The following is a 19,046-nucleotide window of genomic DNA, read 5'->3' on the forward strand; positions in this document are numbered from 1 at the left end:
TCCCAGGCATTATCCGCTATGCCACTCTGCTCTCCCCCTTCCCGCACAGGAAGACCCTACCGCACCACACCCTGACCAGATCACAGTTAATATGTGCATAAGCCATCCCGTGAACGGTTAGCATGTACACAAGAGATCCTGTGAAGAGTCAGCATGTGCACAAATGATCTTGAAAGCAGTTAGCATGTGCACAAGCAATCCTGTGAACGGTTAGCACATGAGTCTGACAAGTCCAGGGCAGTTTAGCGTGTGTTTCGTGGGTGACTGTTTAGAATTAGCACGTGCCCACAGGGAATTTTCTATAAGTTCATGGGGTCCCAACCAATTAGAAGGTACCCAAGGAACCCTTCTGCAAGAGGACAGTCTGTGCTTGGGTCCGTTTTTTAGGAGCCCGAGGGCATGCATGTGCATATATGTAGAGATGCGTACCATGAGATGTCTAAGAGGCAGCATCCAGACACAGTGGGACGGCGGTGAAGGTCGAGTACGGCCAGGGGAGTCTGTGCTGAATGGATGGATACGACTGTTGATCTCTACATACTCATGTGTGTGGAGCTGCTTGTGTGTGTGGGAGGGTGACTCCTTACATGTGTGTGCTGTACGGAGGACATGAATGGGATTATATGGCAGAGGTGCCATGTAGCGGAAGCAGCATGGCCTAGCGGATAGAACCCGGGCCTGGGAGTCCGAAGGAGCTGGGTTCTAATCCTGGCTCCGCCACATGCCTTGCTGTGTGACTTCGAGCAAGTCACGCAACGTCTCCGGGGTTCAGTGACCTCATCTGTAAAATGGGGATGAAAACTGGGAGCTCCCTGTGGGACGGGGACTGTGTCCTAGCTGATTAGCTTGTATCTACCCCAGCGTATAGAACCCAGAGTAAGCCCTTAGCAAATTACCATCATCATCATCAAGTGGAAGACAAGGACATGTTTTGGGGGGCTGGGAGGGGGAGTAGAGGTAGAAGAGGCTGCCTTCCTTGCCCCCCCACCCCACTTCCCTAGTGGCAGGAAGCCAGGCCAGACCGGAGCAGAGGGGAGGGGGGGAATGTGATGCAGGAGCATTCCCCAGTTGCCATGGAAACCATCAGGAGGAGCTGGAGAGTGGGAGCAAAGTGGGGGAGGAGGGAGAGAGAGGAAGAAGGAAGGGAGGAGGATGAGAGGGGAAAGAGGGGGAGAGAACTACAGGAGGGAGGAGTGGGATGGATGGAGGAAAGGAAACGAAGCGGGGAGGGGTCCCCGCTGCCGAGGCCCCGCCATCACTTGCCGGCCCGGCCGGAAGCCGGCCTCGGTGCTGCTGCTATGACAACGAGGGGAGTCAGGGGAGGGAGACGGAGCAGCGGCCTTGGCCCCACCACCCCCGGCCGGGCCCAGGTAGGTGCCCAGTCAGCAAACGGCAAGGCGGTGGGAGAACGAGGCTGGGAGAGGAGTGGACCAGGGCTGGAAGATGATGGGGCCCGGGACCTGCGGAAGGTGACCTCCCAGGGTCAGGGGCGGTGCAGAGAGGGTGAGGGCCGGCTGGGCGAGGGTGATTTGGCTGCAGTGGGTGAAAGGAGAGCATGACTTTGATTCCCAGGCCCAGAGGACGAGTGAGCAGGGATGGGCCTGGATGATCCCAACTCCTGCTCCCGACTTTCCCCTCTTCCGTCCCTTTGCGGCATTTATCTTAGAAGCCTCCCGGTCCATAATCAAGCACTCGATCAACTGTATTCGCGCTTACTACGTGCAGAGCACTTTACAGAACGCTTGGTAGAGTGCAGTATAGCAGATTTAGCAGGTACATTCTGAGCCCATCACGAGCTTACGGTCTAGAGCAATCTAGAACAGTCTAAAACAATACTATAAAACATAAACATCTAGTTGGTGGGACGTAGCATCTCTTGTGAGACCACTGAATGGGGCAGACCTTCAGGGTCAGCCGTCACAAAGTCAAATCCAATCCCACTTATGTTTATCTGGGGAGGGGGGTGTTGGGCCAAGGGTGTCCTGAGGGGTGAGATACAAGGCTGGTGATTCTCTGCTTGTGGGGACACCCACAAAAGCACTGGAGGACTTACTGGAAGTGAGCACCGGGTCCATTTCTAACCTGAGCAGAGCTAGAATATGGTGGTGCCAGGCTTCACCCGGACTCAGTTGGGCCCTGCCGGGCCCCAACCTGGTCCTGTCTCGAGCTTGGGCCTGGCCCAACCTGACCCAAGCCCTGGATGGAGATTTTCCAGGACAGCCCGAGCGCAGCAGGTTCTAGAAGAGTCTTCAAGGCCTCCCTATTGGGTTGGGAGCTACGGACCAAGTCCCTGGGGGCTGCCGGGATTTCTTAGTACCTGCAACCTTCCGCCCACCCCGTGCCAGCCCTCGGTGCCTTAGTTGTTACCCGCGGGACTCCCGACAAACCTCGCAATTACAGTCAAGGAAGTGCGTATGACATCACACGAGTGCGATACCCGAGGTGTCATTTTGTGGAAGTAAACCCCAGCTTGACCACCTTGGAACCTTTCTCTGCCATCCCAACCCCATCAGTTGGTCCTTTCATTCATTCAGTCGTATCTGTTGAGTGCTTACTGTGTGCAGAGCACTGTACTAAGCGCTTGGGAAAGTACAATACAGCAATAAAGAGCGACAATCCCTGCACACAACGAGCTCACAGTCTAGAAGGGGGGAGACAGACATCAATAAAAATAAACAGACATCAACATAAATAAGTAAAATGACAGATATATGCATATCCCGCCTTTGCCACTTGTCAGCTGTGTGACTGTGGGCAAGTCGCTTAACTCCTCTGTGCCTCAGTTCCCTCATCTGTAAAATGGGGATTAAGACTGTGAGCCTCACGTGACCCTTTTATCTACCCCAGCGCTTAGAACAGTGCTCTGCACATAGTAAGCGCTTAACAAATACCAACACTATTATTATAAGTGTTGTGGGGCAAGGAGAGGGGGGAAGAGCAAAGGGAGCAAGTCAGGACGATGCAGAAGGGAGTGGGAGATGAGGAAAAGTGGGGCTTAGTCTGGGAAGACCTCTTGAAGGAGATGGGCCTTCATTAAGGCTTTGAAGGGGAGGACAGTAATTGTTTGGCAGATTTGAAGAGGGAGGACATTCCAGACCAGAGGTAGGAAATGGGTCAGGGGTCGATGGCGAGACAGGTCAGGGGTCGGTGGTGAGACAGGCGAGATGGAGGCACAGTGAGAAGGTTAGCACCAGAGGAGTGAAGTGTGTGGGCTGGGTTGTAGGAGAGAAGCGAGGTGAGATAGGAGAGGGCAAGGGGACGGAGTGCCTTAAAACCAATGGCGAGGAGTTTTTGTTTGATACGGAAGTGGATTTTTGAGGAGGGGGGTGACATGTCCTGAACGTTTTTGTAGAAAGATGATCCAGGCAGCGGATTGAAATATGAACTGGGGTGGGGAGAGGAAGGAAGTTGGGAGATCAGCAAGGAGGCTGATGCAGTAACTAGGAGGGCTAGGATGAGCGACGGCATTAACGTGGTCCAGATTTGGGAGATTTCCTCTCCAACCCCCAGAGGCGGGTGGGCCCTAGCATTACGTCTGAGCTGGGGACTCGCAGCAGGAGACACAGCAGAGGGAAGCTTGATGCTTAAAAAAACCCCAATGAAAACAGAAATATAAAAGTGACTGGTTTTGTATCAGCACAAGACAAAGGGCCACCTGAAACCAGACTGCCTAGGATACAGTGGGATGACAGGACGCCCCGGCTACTACCCTTCGATTTCCTTCGATCTCCCCAGGCCTCGGAGCTCTAAAAGGCAGGAGTGGGGGAGGGGTGGAGAGTATGTGTGTGTGTATGTGTGTGTGTGAGAGAAATAGAAAGAGAGAGGCTGCCTAACTCTAGCATCTTGGCCTTAGTCAGGGGCCAGTGCCCCAGCTTAGCACAATGCTCTGCACACAGTAAGCGCTCAATAAATACAATTGATCGAATAGATGAATGAATATCAACCCTCCTTTTCACACACAAGAGCCCCAGACCACCCAACCAAGGGGTCCCAGGTCCGGACCCCAGAACTAGATGTGCCAGCCCCTCTCCTGAGTTGCTGATGGGGAGGAAAAATGAAATTCAGCTTTGAAATAAACTCGTACTCAAACAGCTTACTTTCACTTTGTTCTATCATGTGTATTGAGTGTTCCCTTCCCTTATAGGGTGGCTTATGGAGCAAGGTGAACGTTAGATTGTGAGTCCCATGCGTCCAAAACTATTATCTCGTATCTACCCCAGAGCTTAGTATGGTGCTTGACACAAGTAAGTGCTTAATAAGCACCATTTAAACCCACACCCCCGCAAAAAAATATGTTTTGCAATTTTCTGGAGGCAAAGTGGGGAGCACCACCACTTCTGTCCAACCTCTAATCTCTCCGTTCTCTGGAAATCTTTCCTTCGATAGACCTGGTACTCTGGGAAATCACCCAGCCTACTGGGTGGAAGGAGGCCAATCCCAATTTGAACCCTCAAAATACCCCTTCATGGGTATTTTGTCACCTCACAACCCCACAACCCTGAGCTCCTCCCAAAATCGAGGGATCTTAGATTCAAAATTCCCCTAGCACCCCTGGAGCATCCCGGGGACAGCTGGATGCTTCCTTCAGCTTCCCTGCACGTGGAAGAACCCAAGTGGCAGTTCCAGGGCATCCCGAGGCCCTGGGAGGGCCATGGCCAAGTCAACTATTGGTGTTAGAGCTGCAGGGCATCCACCAGCCCTGCACACTGGAATTATTGGCTCAGTGTGGAAGGAAAAGCTGAAGGCTGAGATCGTGGGCAGGACAAGCCCTCCCCTATCCATGGAGGCAGTGGTCATTCCATTCATGCCTTGCTAACCTCTTACAAGATAACTTCTTGGTGTCTAATCTCAGTCCATCCCTCACTCCCGGTGCAATCCAAGTCCAGAGCCGCCAAAGAGAAGCTGATAGGGGTCTCAGATGTCTTGGGATATCAGGCCCGGCTCTTTCTCCCACCCAGCTCCTAGGCCAGAGCCCAGGGGAAAGGTGGAGGCAATGAGCTCCCTCCGTCCCACCCCCCTGGAGGTCCCCAGCTGTGAAGCCTGCGGCCCGGCCTGCCTTCCCTTCCGCCACCTCCCTCTGGAGCAGGGCTGAGAGTGGAGGAGGAACAAGGAAGAAAGCAATTTTATGTTCTCTGTTACCTTTCCTGTGGGCAGCTTGGGGTGGGGCCAGCGGCTCTTCCTTGTGACGGATATCCACAACTGCAGCGGCTGCCCTCTCTACCCACTCCTCACCCCACAACTGTCTGACTCCGAGAGTTGAATCAAGCATCACTGATTGAGGCTCAGGCCCCGGACACAACAGGCAACTACTTAATATTATTACTATTATAATTTTTCTCTAGTGCTTACTGTGTGTAAAACGCTGTTCTAAGTACGGGATGGATACAAGGGGCTCACAGTCTAAGGAGGAGGGAGAACAGGCATTGAGTCGCCAGTGGCAGAACTGGGATTGACCCAGGGTTGCTTGAAATCCACTCCATGCCCCTTCCACTAGGCCACACTGCCTCCCCTGTTCCCCTGACCATCAGCCCCCATTGTAGCTCAGGGCTCTTAATGATAGCTTTTTGTTCCTTATGGGCAGGGATATGTTCACCAACTCTGTGGTATTGTACTCTCCCAAGCCCTTAGTACAGTGCTCTGCACACAGTAAGCACTCGATAAGTACCACTGATTGACTTTCCCACCTCATCTAGACCCCCGCCCCAGCCAGGGCTGCTCCCTCCTGCTGGCTGGGTGGGAGGTCAGAGGTCAAGGCTGCATTTCCCACTTATCCTGGGTATGGGTAAAAGCAGCTTAAATCATAACAATAATGACCATAATAATGATAAGATATTATTGTCACTGTTCTTATTATAGTACTGGTTAAGCACTGCCTATGTGTCAAGTGCTGTTCCAAGTGCTGGGATGGAAACAAGAGAACCAGGTGGGACCCAGTTCCTGGCCCACATGGGGCTCACAGTCCTAGGTAGGAGAGAGTAGGATTTAATCCCCATTTTACAGATGAAAAAACTAAGGCCCAGAGAAGTGAAGTGACTGGCCCAAGGTCCCACAGCAGACCGATGGCAGATCTGGGATTAGACCCCAGTTCCTCTGACCCCTAAGCCGTGCTTGTTTTCACTAGACCGCTCTGCTGTAAATGCTGGAGCTGGGCTGGGGCTGATCTGCACTGGGCTGGGCCTGGACTCACGACTGCCTTTTCCTTTCCAGTGAATGAGTCCCAGTGCTCTGTTGGCAGCAACCGAGTGCCCCTCCGGGCCCCTGACCCCTGGCACCATGTCTGGCTCCTACGAGGAGGCCACCCCAGGGCTGGAGGAGACCACCGATAGCTTCTGGGAGGTGAGATTTTCTGTCCCAGCTCCCTTCTCCTCACCCCCCATCCCCTCCCAAGCCCCACCCCTCCTCATTACTCCCCCAACTCCTTCCCTCCAACCCCAGTGATTCCCTCCTCCAGCTGGACAAATCTCCTGGAACCCCCTACCCACCTCACTCTCCATCCCTCACCCTACCCCTGCACCTTCCTTCCCTACTTCCATATCTCATCACCCTCCCACTGCGCACGCACACACACACACACACGTGCACAAACACCCACATGCCCACCCACGTGTGCACACACGTATGAACACACGCACACATACGCAATCAGATTCAGACGCAGCCACATTCCCCAAGAGAGTCCAACCAGTGTGCAGAGGCACCTGCGTGCCTCTGCATTTAAACCACAGACCCGCCCTCTTCGTCATCATCATTAGTGGTATTTAATGAGCTCTTACTACATGCAGAACACCGAACTAAGCGCCGAGGAGAGTACAGGCCAACAGAGTTGGCAGACACACTTCCTCCTGCCCAAAATACACACTCTTAGATACACAGACCCGTTCACACCCATGAACGCTGCCTAGGCACACATGCAGAAACACATGCACAGTCTCAGTTTCACCCCAGCCCTCCTCCCGGACTCACAATCACAGGTAGTTACCCCTCCCAAAGGCCTACCTACCCTCGCCACCCTTGGCGGTGGGTCAGACCCGGGCGTGCTGGACCACGAGAGGGCGCCCCGGCCTAACGCTTGCCCTCCATCTGCCTCTCACCCCCCAATCCGGTCAATCCACTGCCTGTTCTCTCCCCAATCCCTTTTGCTCCCCCTCTCCCTTCCCCATCCTCCAGCCCTCCCGTTCCCTACTCCCCTGTTCCTCCTCTTCACATCCCTTCTGGGGGGTTACTTCCTCTCCCCACCCTCTCGACCCCTTGCCAACTCCCTAGCCCTACTGGGTCCCGTTCCGCCCAGAGAGGGGTTGTCTTGGGAGCCAGAACAGGGAGGCCGAGATTGGAGGAGTGCGGTGCGCCCCTAGCCTTTGCCTTCCAGGCCTGGCCCCGAACCCTGCTCGTTTCATTTTTGGCCCACCAGCCTTTGTCATCTAGGCCTGGCCCCGAACCCTTCTCTTTCCAGTTTCGTCCCCCCAGCCTTTGCCTTCCAGGCCTGGCCCGAAAGATTGGCGGAGTGGGGTGATGCAGTGGATGGAAGGAAAATTCATTCATTCATTCAATAGTACTTACTGAGCTCTTACTATGTGCAGAGCACTGTACTAAGCGCTTGGAATGTACAAATCAGTAACAGATAGAGACAGTCCCTGCCCTATGACGGGCTTACGGTCTAATCGGGGGAGACGGACAGACAAGGACAATGGGGAAAGGGATGAAGGGGGACAGGAATGAGAGGAGAAGGGAGATGGGAAGCAAGGATACAGAGACGAGAGATCAGAGAAAGAGGGGTTGGGAGGCAGCGGACAGATAGGGGAGGGAGATACTTCATGGAGAGCTAGGATTGGGGGCACAGGGGGTGGGGGTCGGGCGGGTGGAAGCCCCTCTGGGGGCAAAGCTCTCCTTGGCACCTCCATGCCCAGTGTGAGCGGTGGAGCCTAGAGGGCAGGTAGGCACCCGGAGAGGTGGGGGGAGTTGGGGCGGTTGCTGGGCCCACCGGAGGAAGTTGTCCCGGGGAACGGCAGCAGGGAGGTGCCCGAGGGAGAGGCCTAGAGACCAGCCCCAGGGGCCTATGGGTACCCCTCGCCCCCGGGCCCCTTGGCCGCAGGTGGGGAACTACAAGCGGACAGTGAAGAGGATTGACGACGGGCACCGGCTCTGCAACGACCTCATGAGCTGCCTGCAGGAGCGCGCCAAGATCGAGAAGGGCTATGCACAGCAACTCACCGACTGGGCCCGGCGCTGGCGCCAGATCATCGAGAAAGGTGCTTCCCGTCCCTTGGCCGGAGAGGTGCTGTTCCTCCCTGACCCCCGCCCCAGAAAGGTACCTCTCCCCCCGCATCCCCTTGGAAAAGTGCTCCTTCTCAATTCCTGGTAAAGTGTTCTTCCCTCCTGGAAAGGCCCCCCTCCCACCCAAAGCTGCTTCTCCCTTTGCTCCCCTTATCCCTCCCCCAATCCCATGCTGTCCTCCCCACCATCACAAGAAACTTTGCACTCCTGTCCCAATGTGACCCACCACCCTCCATGCCCCTGTGCCCAAGGGGCCAGCACGACTGCGATGGAGACGCGTGGGGAGACCATCGAGAGGGCCAAGGGGGACGGTGCCTGCCCTCCTGCTCTGCTCAGCCTGGAACTGGGAGGCGGGGGCCCAGGAGCCAAGACTCCCGTGTCCCCGGCACCCACAGGCCCTCAATATGGCAGCCTGGAGCGGGCGTGGGGCGCGATGATGACGGAGGCAGACAAGGTGAGTGAGCTGCACCAGGAGGTGAAGAACAGCCTGCTGAGCGATGCCCTGGAGAAGGTCCGCGCCTGGCAGAAGGAGGCTTATCACAAGCAGATCATGGGCGGCTTCAAGGAGACCAAGGAGGCCGAAGACGGCTTCCGGCGGGCACAGAAGCCCTGGGCCAAGAAGATGAAGGAGGTATGGGGCGGAGGGAGGGCACGGCGGGGCGAGGGGTGGGAGGGGCCGGCTCCCCCACACCCCTGACCAGGCCTGGCTCGGTCCCCCTCCCCGCCTGGCAGCTGGAGGCGGCGAAGAAGGCGTACCACCTGGCCTGCAAGGAGGAGAAGCTGGCCGTGACCCGTGAGGCCAGCAGCCGGGCGGAGGCGTCGGTGGCCGGGGACCAGCAGAGGAAACTGCAGGACAAGGTGGACAAGTGCAAGCAGGACGTGCAGAAGGTCTGAACCTGGCATGGGGACCCCTGGGAAGGGCCGGGGGTCGGGGGAGGAGAATCGGGTGCAGATTCCGGGGTGACCGTTGGGCGACAAGAGAACAGGTGGGTGGGGCAGAGGTGGAGGGGAGCCCTGGTCGGGATCCCGGACCGGGGACAGGAAGAATAGGAGAATCGGGAGGGATGAGAGACGTGCCGCCCTCTCCCCCCGCCCCCTCCACCACACACCCTCCCCGGCCCCCTGGCCCGAAGACCCAGGAGCGGTACGAGAAGGTCCTGGACGAGGTGAGCAAGGTGACCCCGGCGTATACGGAGGGCATGGAGCAGGTGTTCGAGCAGTGCCAGCAGTTCGAGGAGAAGCGGCTGATGTTCCTGAAGGACGTCCTGCTGGACATCAAGCGCCATCTCAACCTGGCCGAAAACAGCAGGTACCTGAGACTACCAGGGACAATGGGGGCATCGGGGGCAAGGGGGAGAACTGTGGGCAGTCAATCCCAAACCTCTAACTTTCCTAACCCCAACCCCAACCCTACACAAGCCCTTTACCCTATATCCTGTCCTAACCCTAAAACCTGACCCCTAATCCTACCCTAACCTCAGACTGGGTCCCGGACTATGACCCCCAACTCCCAAACTCTAAACCTTGACCTCAGTAAAAATAATAATAATAATAATATTTGTTAAGCGCTTACTATATGTCAAGCACTTGTTCTAAGCACCAGGGTGGATACAAGCTAATCAAGTTGGACACAGTCCCGGTCCCACGTGGGGCTCGCGGTCTTAATCCCCATGTCACAGATGAGGGAGCTGAGGCCCAGAGAAGTGAAGTGACTTGCTCACAGTCACACAGCTGATGTGGCAGAGCAGGGATTCGAACCAATGACCTCTGACTCCCAAGCCCGGGCTCTTTCCACTGAGTCATGCTAATAATAATAATAATATTTGTTGAGTGCTTACTAAGAGAAGTGGCATGGTTTAGCGGCAAGACCACAGGCTTGGGAGTCAGAGGTCACGGGTTCGAATTCCGGCTCCGCCGCTCGTCAGCTGTGTGACTTTGGGCAAGTCACTTAACCTCTCTGTGCCTCGGTTTCCTCATCTGTAAAAGGGGGATTGAGTCTGTGAGCCACACGTGGGTCAACCTGATTACCTTGTTTCTCCCTCAGTGCTTAGAACAGTGCTTGGCACAGAGTAAGCACTTTACAAATACCATTATTATTACTGTTATTATTAACCCTTAAACCAAGATCCTAACCACAAACCTAACTCTAAACCTTGGCCCAAATACTAACCTTAAACTATAAATCCAATCACAACCCTAACCCTGAATCCTGACCTTAAACCGTGTCCCCAACCACAACCCTGATCCCACCTCCAACCCTAACCCTAATCCCTATCCCTAGAACTAAATTCCAGCCCCAAAGAGCGCTGCTCTATTTCTGAATTGTACTTTCCAAGAGTTTAGTACAGTGTTGTGCACACAGTAAGTGCTCAAGAAATGCGATTGAATGAATGGGTGGATGGATGGATGGATGGATGGATGGAGGGAGGGAGGGAGGGAGGGAGGGAGGGATGGATGGATGGATGGATGCCATCGAGTGAGGTTGTCAACAGCAGTGTAGGAGTTCTGGCCGGGCTGTGCTAGAGGGAAGGAAGTGGGTGGGCAAGTCAGGGATGGCTGCCTGGAGGAGAAGGAGGTCTCGGGCGGCAGTGGACAGGAGAGAGGACAGGGAGGTGGCGGTCAGGAGCCGGAAGGGGATTTAGTAGGGACAGGACCTGTAGGCAGGGGGCAGGTATAAGGGATGGTTTGAACTCCCCGTGGGATGTCTTGGGAGACACTGAAACTCTGACTCCGCCTTGGCCCGTTCGCCCACCCTCTGGGCCCCGGAGATGCCATGCCCCGGCTCAGCGAGTGGCCCACGGGGACCCCCGCCATGTCTCCCGCACGTGGGCCGTTGGGAGGTGGAGTGGCCGGAGGATGGGAAAGATGGAGCAGCCTGGCATAGTGGATAGAGCATGGGCTTGGGAGTCAGAAGGGCATGGGTTCTAATTCTGGCTCTGCCACTTGTCTGCTGTGTAACCTTGGGCAAATCACTTTACTTCTCTGGACCTCAGTTACCTCATCTTTAAAATGGGGATTGAGGCTGTGAGCCCCAAGTGAGACAGGGAGCGTGACCAACTTGATTTGCTTGTATCCACCCCAGTGCTTAGTACAGTGCCTGGCAAATAGTAAGTGCTTAACAAATGCCATTATTGTTATTATTATTATTATTAGGAGAGGGGGAGGTCTTGAGGAGTTGAGGGCTGGACCAAGGGGGACAGAACCGGGATGGCAGGGGTGGACAGGATCCCCCAGGTGGAGAGCTCCGAGGGCCACGATGAAGAGCTCACCTATGACCCAGAGCAGGCCGGGGCCTGGGAGTGGGGCCTGGGAGGAGCAGATCTGCCGTCTCTGCCCTGGGCCCGGTGGTGAGAGCCTGCCCGTTCCCGCCCCCACCCCAGCTATATCCTCGTGTACCGAGAGCTGGAGCAGACCATCCGGGCAGCGGATGCTCAAGAGGACCTCAGGTGGTTCCGCAGCACCAGTGGCCCCGGCATGGCCATGAACTGGCCCCAGTTTGAGGTGAGGGTCTGTGGTCAGGGAAGGGAGGGAGCAGGGGGTGCGGGGAAGGAGGAGGGGGACGCTCAGGGCCGGAAGTCAGGGGAGGAGAAATATGAGGCACTGAGGGCTAACTGTGCCCAGGGGGTAGCCGGCCAACTGGGCTAGGCTCCCTCTCGTTCCGCTCACCTAACTCGCCGCTGACCTCTCACTCACATCCTGCCTCTGGCCTGGAACATCCTCCCTCCTCAAATCCAACAGACAATTACTCTCCCTGCCTTCAAAATCTTATTGAATGCACATTGCCTCCAAGAGGCCTTCCCTGACTGAACCCTCTTTTCCTCTTCTTCCACTCCCTTCTGCATCATACTGACTTCCTCCCTTTATTCGTCCCCACCCCCCAGCCCCATGCCACACGTGTACATATCTGTAATTTATCTATTTATATTAGTACATTTCTCCTTCTCTAGAATGTAAGTTCACCGTGGGCAGGGAATATGTCCGTTATATTGTTATATTGCACTGCCCCAAACACTAAGTACAATGCTCTGCACACAGAAAGGGCTCAAAAAGTACGATTGAATGATTGACTCCCTCCCCCTCTGATCTTCCTCCGTCTCCCCAGGACTGGAACCCAGAACTGACCCACACCGTCCCCAAGAAGGAGAAAGTGGCCAAGAAGAATGAGGGGGTGTCGCTGACCAACGCCACGGCGGGAGTAGAGTCTGCGGCCCAGGCTGGAGATCGGGGCAGGTGAGTCTCCAGAGAGCGGGGAGGGGAGATGCCCGGCTGCCAATTCCTCCGTGGAGAAATCTGAGGAATTTGGCCAGTGTCCGGACCCCCAGCAGCTCCAGTGGTGGGACGAACCTACTCTCTGACACCCCTACATCCCCAGTCTGGGAACAGTCCTGAGCTGGGATAAATTTGTGGACTATGGACCTAGATTTAATTATTGGAGAGATAACGAAGGATGCTAGGAGACTTGAGAAGAGTGAAATAGAAAAACTAAGTCTCAGATGGAAACCAGGTAGAAAACATGTGAGTGGGAGAAGGTCTAGTGAGAGAAAAGGGGCCCGAGGTTAAGCCTAGGGGCCGAGAGGGACCCTCGGGGGTGGGGGGGGGGGGGAAGGGAAGAGGAGGGGCCGGAGGCAGAGGCGATGAGAGGAGCAGTCAGAGAAGTGGAAAGGGAAAAAACCCAGAGGAGGAAAGCGCGGTCAGTGGTGTGAAATGTAGCGTAGCAGTCCCTAAGGATTTGTACAGAGAAGTGATTCCTGGAGTGAGCAGGACAGTGGTCCCCGAGGATAACAGAGAAATGATTCCTAGAATGACCAGGACAACCGTTCCCGAGGGTAAGAAAAGAGTCGTGGTTCTTGGAGTGAGAAGGAGGTGACCACTGGAGACCGTAGCAAGAGCAGAAGCAGGAGGAGAGCGCTCAAGGACCAAGTCACAGGGACCAAGGGGGAGTAGGGGGAGAATGATAGGAGACTGACCACCGTGATTGAGAACGTACTCAGACATGAGCAGGAGATATGACTCAGAACTGGAAGAGACAGCTTTTTAGAAACAAGGACCCTGGGGATGGTTGAGGTGAAGGAGAAACTGTTGCCTAAGGGATAGGGCAAGTGATTTACCTTCCCTGTGCCTCAGTTATCTCATCTGTAAAATGAGTATTAAGACTGTGAGCACCACATGGGATAGAGAAGCAGCGTGGCTCAGTGGAAAGAGCCCGGCCTTGGGAGTCAGAGGTCATGGGTTCTAATCCCGGCTCTGCCGCTTGCCAGCTGTGTGACTTTGGGCAAGTCACTTCACTTCTCTGTGCCTCAGTTACCTCATCTGTAAAATGGGGATTAAAACTGTGAGCCCCACGGGGGACAAACTGATCACCTCGTATCCCCCCAGTGCTTAGAAAAGTGCTTTGCACATAGTAAGCGCTTAACAAATACCACCATTATTATTATTATTATATGGACTGTGTCCCACTCAATTAGCTTGTATCTACTCCAGCGCTTAGTACAGTGCTTTGCACATAGTAAGCGTTTAACAAATACCACCATTATTATTATTAATATTATATGGACTGTGTCCAACTCAGCTTGTATCTACTCCAGCACTTAGTACGGTGCCTGGCACATAGTAAATGCTCAACAAATGCCATTTTAAAAAAAAATGAAAAAGGAGAAGCCAGTGATACTGGGATTGGTGATGGGGAAGCAGGCAAGCTGCTCAGAGCTGGAGATGGGAATGATATTCCAGAGGAGGGAAGCATCTTCCTCCAGTTACCAGGCAGGCAGTTACCATCCGAGAGAGATGTGGGTGTGGAGGAGGGAGACCTGGGTCACCCGACCCTCTCGTTTCTCTGGGATGGAGGTGGACGGTTCCGGGAGAGGAGGGAAATGACCATCTGGAGCAGTCAGGGCCTGCAGCATTGCCTAGTAGTGATGGGAAGCAAATGGGAGATTGGGAGTGAGAATTGATAATGACCAAGGTTGGCATAGAGCCTGCTGGTCCCTCCTCCAGTGCTTGACTGGACAAGCCCAGGAGGGGAGAGCAGAGCATCTGGTAATTGTCTCTTCCCACCTCCTCCCCTTCTCTGCTAACCCCGAACCCCAGCCCAAGATCCCCCGTCCCTTCTCCCCGGGACCCTTGACTCCTTTCCCCGTAGCCACTCCCTGGGCCGGTTCCCCAGGGATGAGCAGGCCGAGGAGGGCAGCGGGAGGCAGGCCTCTGCACTGGGTTGCTTTTGGGAGCCGACGGGAGCTGATGGAGCTGACGGGGCCCTTCTTTCCCTCGACCTCCCGTCTCAGCGTCAGCAGCTACGAACGGGGCCAGCCCTATGCTGCCGAGTGGTCCGACGATGAGGGCGCCAACCCCTTCGGGGCAGGGGAGGCCAACGGGGGTGCCAACCCGTTTGAGGATGACGTCAAGGGGGTCCGGGTGCGGGCCTTGTACGACTATGACGGGCAGGAGCAGGATGAACTCAGCTTCAAAGCGGGTAGGGGTCAGGGCCCCGGGGGGGCAGGGCACCAGGAGACCAGGGTGTGGGAGGACTGGGTCTGGTGGGGTGGGGCACCAGGAGACTGGGGTGAGGGGGACCCAGGCCTGCCGGGGTAGGGCACCGGGAGGATGACGGGGGATGGTGGGGGGGTGAGGGCACGGTCCCGGGGGCAAGGTGGGATTTAAACCAATGGATGCTGGGGAGTGTGAGACCCAGAAGGCTTGGGTGAATAGAGTAAAATGGGGAGCATGGGGCAGCGTAAGGATCTGGTGAGGGGCTCTGGGGGAGCAGTGGGAAGCCAGGAGGGCTGAGTGGGAAGTTCTAGGGAGAGCAGAAATTAGGGGAGAAGGATCCCCTGCTGGGTCTTCTCCCCCACGCCTCCCGCCAGCCCCCCACTAACTGCCCTCTCCCGACCCCCCTTCCCCGCAGGAGACGAGCTGACCAAGCTGGGTGAGGAGGATGAACAGGGCTGGTGCCGAGGCCGCCTGGACAGCGGTCAGCTGGGCCTCTACCCCGCCAACTACGTGGAGTCCATCTAGCTGGGGGGCCTCCCCTGCCCCCGACCTCCATCCCCCGCCAGGCTCCCACTCCCCAACATCCCGACTCCACCTTCCCCATCGCCCTCCCACCCCGCTCCATAGAGTCCAGACATATTTTCCAATCAAGCTTTTATTTTTTTAAAAGTCGTCTTGGGAAGAAAAAAACAAAAAACAAAAAAACAAAACCAAGGATTGGCAGGGGAGCAGTGTAGAGGCCGAGGTGGGGTGAGGGGTGAAGGGGCTCTCGGGGTGCCACCCTGGTTTCCTGGAGCGCGGAGAGCCGGAAGGACTCCAGCTCTGCCCATCCCACCAACGAGGACCTCCCTGGACCCCCAACCTCTCCGTCCCGGGGCCCCTCTCCTGTCCCCAGGTCCCCTGCCCCACTGTCTCCTCCCAGAACTCTTAGCACTAGGACATCCCTCTTCCGGGCCCCGTGGTTTGCCTGCCCAATCTCCTCACTCCCTGTCAGCTCCAGCCAACTTTCCCCTTCCAGGCTCCACACAGCAAAGGCCCTTCCTCAGAATCTGTTTCCCTCCCACTGACGCTCTCCCAGATCCCACAGCTTCCCGTCTCCAAAGCCGGTGGGCTGGGGCGGCCAGGGAGTGCTGGGACAAGCCAGACTTTTAGAAACAGTCTGGGGGCCAACGATCCCTTGAGTCCAGCCATTCTGACCCCAGAAGGGTAAAGGCGAGAGCCGGTGCCCAGAGAGGGGCTACTGGGGTCAGGAAAGGTAGCTGAATCTTTGAGCCAGAAGTGGACCTCAGCCCCCTACCTTTTCTTTCCTCAGTTGCTGCAGTGTTCAGTCCTGCCTAGGGGCCAGAGGGAACCCCCGCCACTTAGACCCCGGTCCCCTAGTCTGTCCCTAGAGAAACATCCAGTCGCGATGACCAGCAGCTGGGATGACTGGCAGCTGGGGAGATCTGAAGCAGGTGAGGGGGCCTAGTTCTCAGTTTCCATCCGGACCCCTCCCAGGAGGCAGGAAGAGTCATTTCCTGCACCATTTTCATACCTCCAGGAGTCACTGGTCCATCCCCTGTCCCTTTGCTCCCCAAGGTGTTCATGGCCCAACCCCTGCCCTTCTGCTCCCCCATATGACTGCGGCCCACCCCTTGCCCTTCTGCTCCTCCAGGTGTCCCTGGCCCACCTCCTGCCCTTCTTTTCCCTAAGGTGTTTGCGGCCCATCCCCTGCCCCTCTGCTCTTCCAGGTTTTCGGGACCTATCCCTTGCCCCTCTACTCCCTAGGTGTCTGCAGCCCATCCCCTGGCCCTCTGCTCCCCTAGGTGCCTGAGGTCCAACCCCTGGCTCTCTGCTTCCCCCTCCCCGCCCCCGCAGTGTCCCCGGCCTATCCCCTTCCCGCTGCTCCCCTGCCGGTGTCCCTGGCCCTGCTCCTCTGCTTCTGACTCTGAGGAGGCATTGGTGGCAGGTTGCCCCATCCTGTAGGAGCAGTGAGCTAGCAGTTGGCTTGCCTGTGGCTGGTCCCGCAGGGCAGCGATTGGCATCCTGTCATTAAGGTAGTGGCTGCTGCTTTTCCCATGGGCAAATTTGGCTGTCACTCCTCCCTCCTTCCCTCCCTTGCCCTTCAGCCCTTGCCCTCTCCCAGTTGCAGGCTGGGCACAAAAACTGGGATTTGATCACACGCAGAAGGGTGTGGTTCTTGGCACTGAGGGGCTGTAACCAGATCAAAGGGTGTGAGGATTTGGGGAGCTCCCACTATCCCCGTCCTCCCTCAACCCCACCCCAGCTTAGGATGCCAAGGGCACCCTTAAATGGGAGCAAAATATCTAGTTCCACCCCTGCCTGTGGGGGTGGGGAAGTGGGTGGGAGAGGCAGATGGATGGACTCCGAAGCCTTCAATCTCCATGAAGGACAAGGCCCTAGGGCAGAGGCACAGGGAGGGAGGAGGGCAGGAGAGGGTGGTGGATCCCAGAAGATCCGTCTGTAGCGTCTTCTCTTCCTTTCCCTTCTCCCTGTGCCTCCTTTCCCTTCTCCTGCCTTCCTCCCCTCTTCCCCCCACCATCTTCTCCTCCTTCCTCCAGTCCCTCTGGTCCCTCTGTCCCCCTCAACCAGGGCTTTGGGGGCATAGATGAGACCTCAAGACTAGAAGAGGGGAAGGTGGATGTGACCCTCGGGGGCACCGTCTCACTGGACTCCTCTGACCCCCCGGGGGCTGGTCCCCAGGCCCAGCTGGAAGTGGAGCCCTGGGGCGCTAGGGTGGGGGTGAGGGTCCCGGGGCTTCCTGCAGATAGCCTGACTCTACCAAAGGCTGACGTCCCTAATCCTCCCCCCACCATCTCTGCCATCTGGTGCTGCGCCATTTCCCCTGCAGAACTCCCAGGGATTTCATCAACAGTCCCATAGACCCAGAGGCCCTCTCCCAGGGGACACCTCCCCTCAGCTACCACCGTCCCTCCCTGGCACCTTCTTTTGTTCCCTGAGCAGACTAGAGATGGAAGGACTAAAGCCAAGGCCTCACCCTCCAGGAGCAGGCAAGTCACCTCAGCTGACCAGGCAGGGCAGGAATATCGTCTGCTGCATAAAGGCAGACTCAGAGGTTCTATAGACTTCCTGGGGCCACTTCCTGCCTGCCTCCCTCCTCCTGGGCCTCGCTGGTGGTCTCAGAAATGCGACAGCGAGAGCTGCTGAGGGGATCCCAGGCCTGGGCCTGCTCCCTCGGGGGCGGGAAGAGAAAGCCTCAACTGTGTCCCCTGAAATCTCTCGGACCCCACCCCCTCCCCACGCAGGGTCCACCCCAGCCAGAGGAGCCCCGGAGGAGTCCGGGATGCGACGGCCAATTCCAGGAAACCACCGGGCAGCGCCACTCGGATCCCCTGGCTGCTGGGGTAGAGCATCCTGGAGCTGGGGGCACCGGGCCTGGGAGAAGAGGGAGCCAGTGAGGGGAGCAGGGCAGCTCGATCTGGCCGATTGCGATTTGACGGCAGTCTCTGCCATCTTTCCGGCCTCTCCCTCCCTCTTTGCCCCTCCTAGCCTCACCTCATCCAACACGGTCCTGGGCCCCTCTCCCGATTCCCCCACCTGACTGTGCCAGGCACCCCTACCGGCCCCCTACCCTGGACCTGGTGACCAGGGGCACTGAGCCTCCAGCCCACTAGCCCTCGGGCTGGTTTGGTTTCCAATGGAGAAAGCACCGGCCCCTGTTTCGGGCTCCCTGACACCTCCTGCCAGGCGGGGCCCCCATGGCCGGATCCGGGAGCAAAGCTAAGCGTCATCTCGGCTCTCCCTCCGCCTGCCCGTCTCCCCGAGCCCCTCGGCTTCCGGCCTTCCATTCATTCTGGCGCGTGTGAGTCTCCCCTCCAGAAATGCCGTGGTCTCAGCAACGCACCTGTTTTGTACCCGACTGTGTAATTTACAGGTCAATATTGTGATTGTATTTATGTGGATAAAACCAGAACCGTGTCCCTGTGACTGCAGTCTCCTCCTCTTCATTTGATGCTCAGGACTTCCTCTCACCTGGTGTCATGGCCCCCGCCTTAGCTCTCTGACTGACTGGAGGGTAGACTGTCCCTCCTGTTCCTTAGCCCACGAGGCTGTTCCATTGCCCCCTTCCCCCTACAACTGTCCAGCCTACTCAGTTTAGCTGGTATGCCAAGGGCTTAGGAGCAAAAATTTCTAGTTCCACCCCTGCCTATGGAGGTGGGGAGGTGGGTGGGAGAGGCAGATAGATGGGCTCTGAAGCCATCAATCTCCATGAGAGACAAGTCCCCAAGGCTGCAACATGAGGAGGGCAGAAGAGAGGGTATGGGGTG

The 19,046-nt window shown here is 56.7% G+C and overlaps 1 protein-coding gene across 4 annotated transcripts in view; it reads left to right on the plus strand.

Moving 5' to 3' along the window:
- Positions 1-18,705, plus strand: part of PACSIN1 (protein kinase C and casein kinase substrate in neurons 1) — a 33,877-nt gene extending 15,172 nt beyond the window's left edge. The window contains exons 1-11 of one of the 4 annotated variants that reach the window (XM_029069320.2): positions 1,242-1,370; positions 5,155-5,302; positions 6,208-6,336; positions 8,090-8,246; positions 8,667-8,902; positions 9,004-9,159; positions 9,405-9,580; positions 11,652-11,772; positions 12,374-12,501; positions 14,553-14,740; positions 15,173-18,705. In XM_029069320.2, the coding sequence (XP_028925153.1) occupies positions 6,211-6,336; positions 8,090-8,246; positions 8,667-8,902; positions 9,004-9,159; positions 9,405-9,580; positions 11,652-11,772; positions 12,374-12,501; positions 14,553-14,740; positions 15,173-15,282 (1,398 nt within the window). In that variant the 5' untranslated portion in view covers positions 1,242-1,370; positions 5,155-5,302; positions 6,208-6,210 and the 3' untranslated portion in view covers positions 15,283-18,705. Of the gene's footprint in view, positions 1-1,241; positions 1,371-5,154; positions 5,303-6,207; positions 6,337-8,089; positions 8,247-8,666; positions 8,903-9,003; positions 9,160-9,404; positions 9,581-11,651; positions 11,773-12,373; positions 12,502-14,552; positions 14,741-15,172 lie in introns of those variants that run through there. The other 3 variants (XM_029069322.2, XM_029069321.2, XM_029069319.2) reach the window with 3 other exon arrangements.
- The last annotated feature ends 341 nt before the right edge of the window (positions 18,706-19,046 follow it).

This window comes from Ornithorhynchus anatinus, chromosome 7, assembly GCF_004115215.2.
Source record: "Ornithorhynchus anatinus isolate Pmale09 chromosome 7, mOrnAna1.pri.v4, whole genome shotgun sequence".
NCBI lineage: Eukaryota > Metazoa > Chordata > Mammalia > Monotremata > Ornithorhynchidae > Ornithorhynchus > Ornithorhynchus anatinus.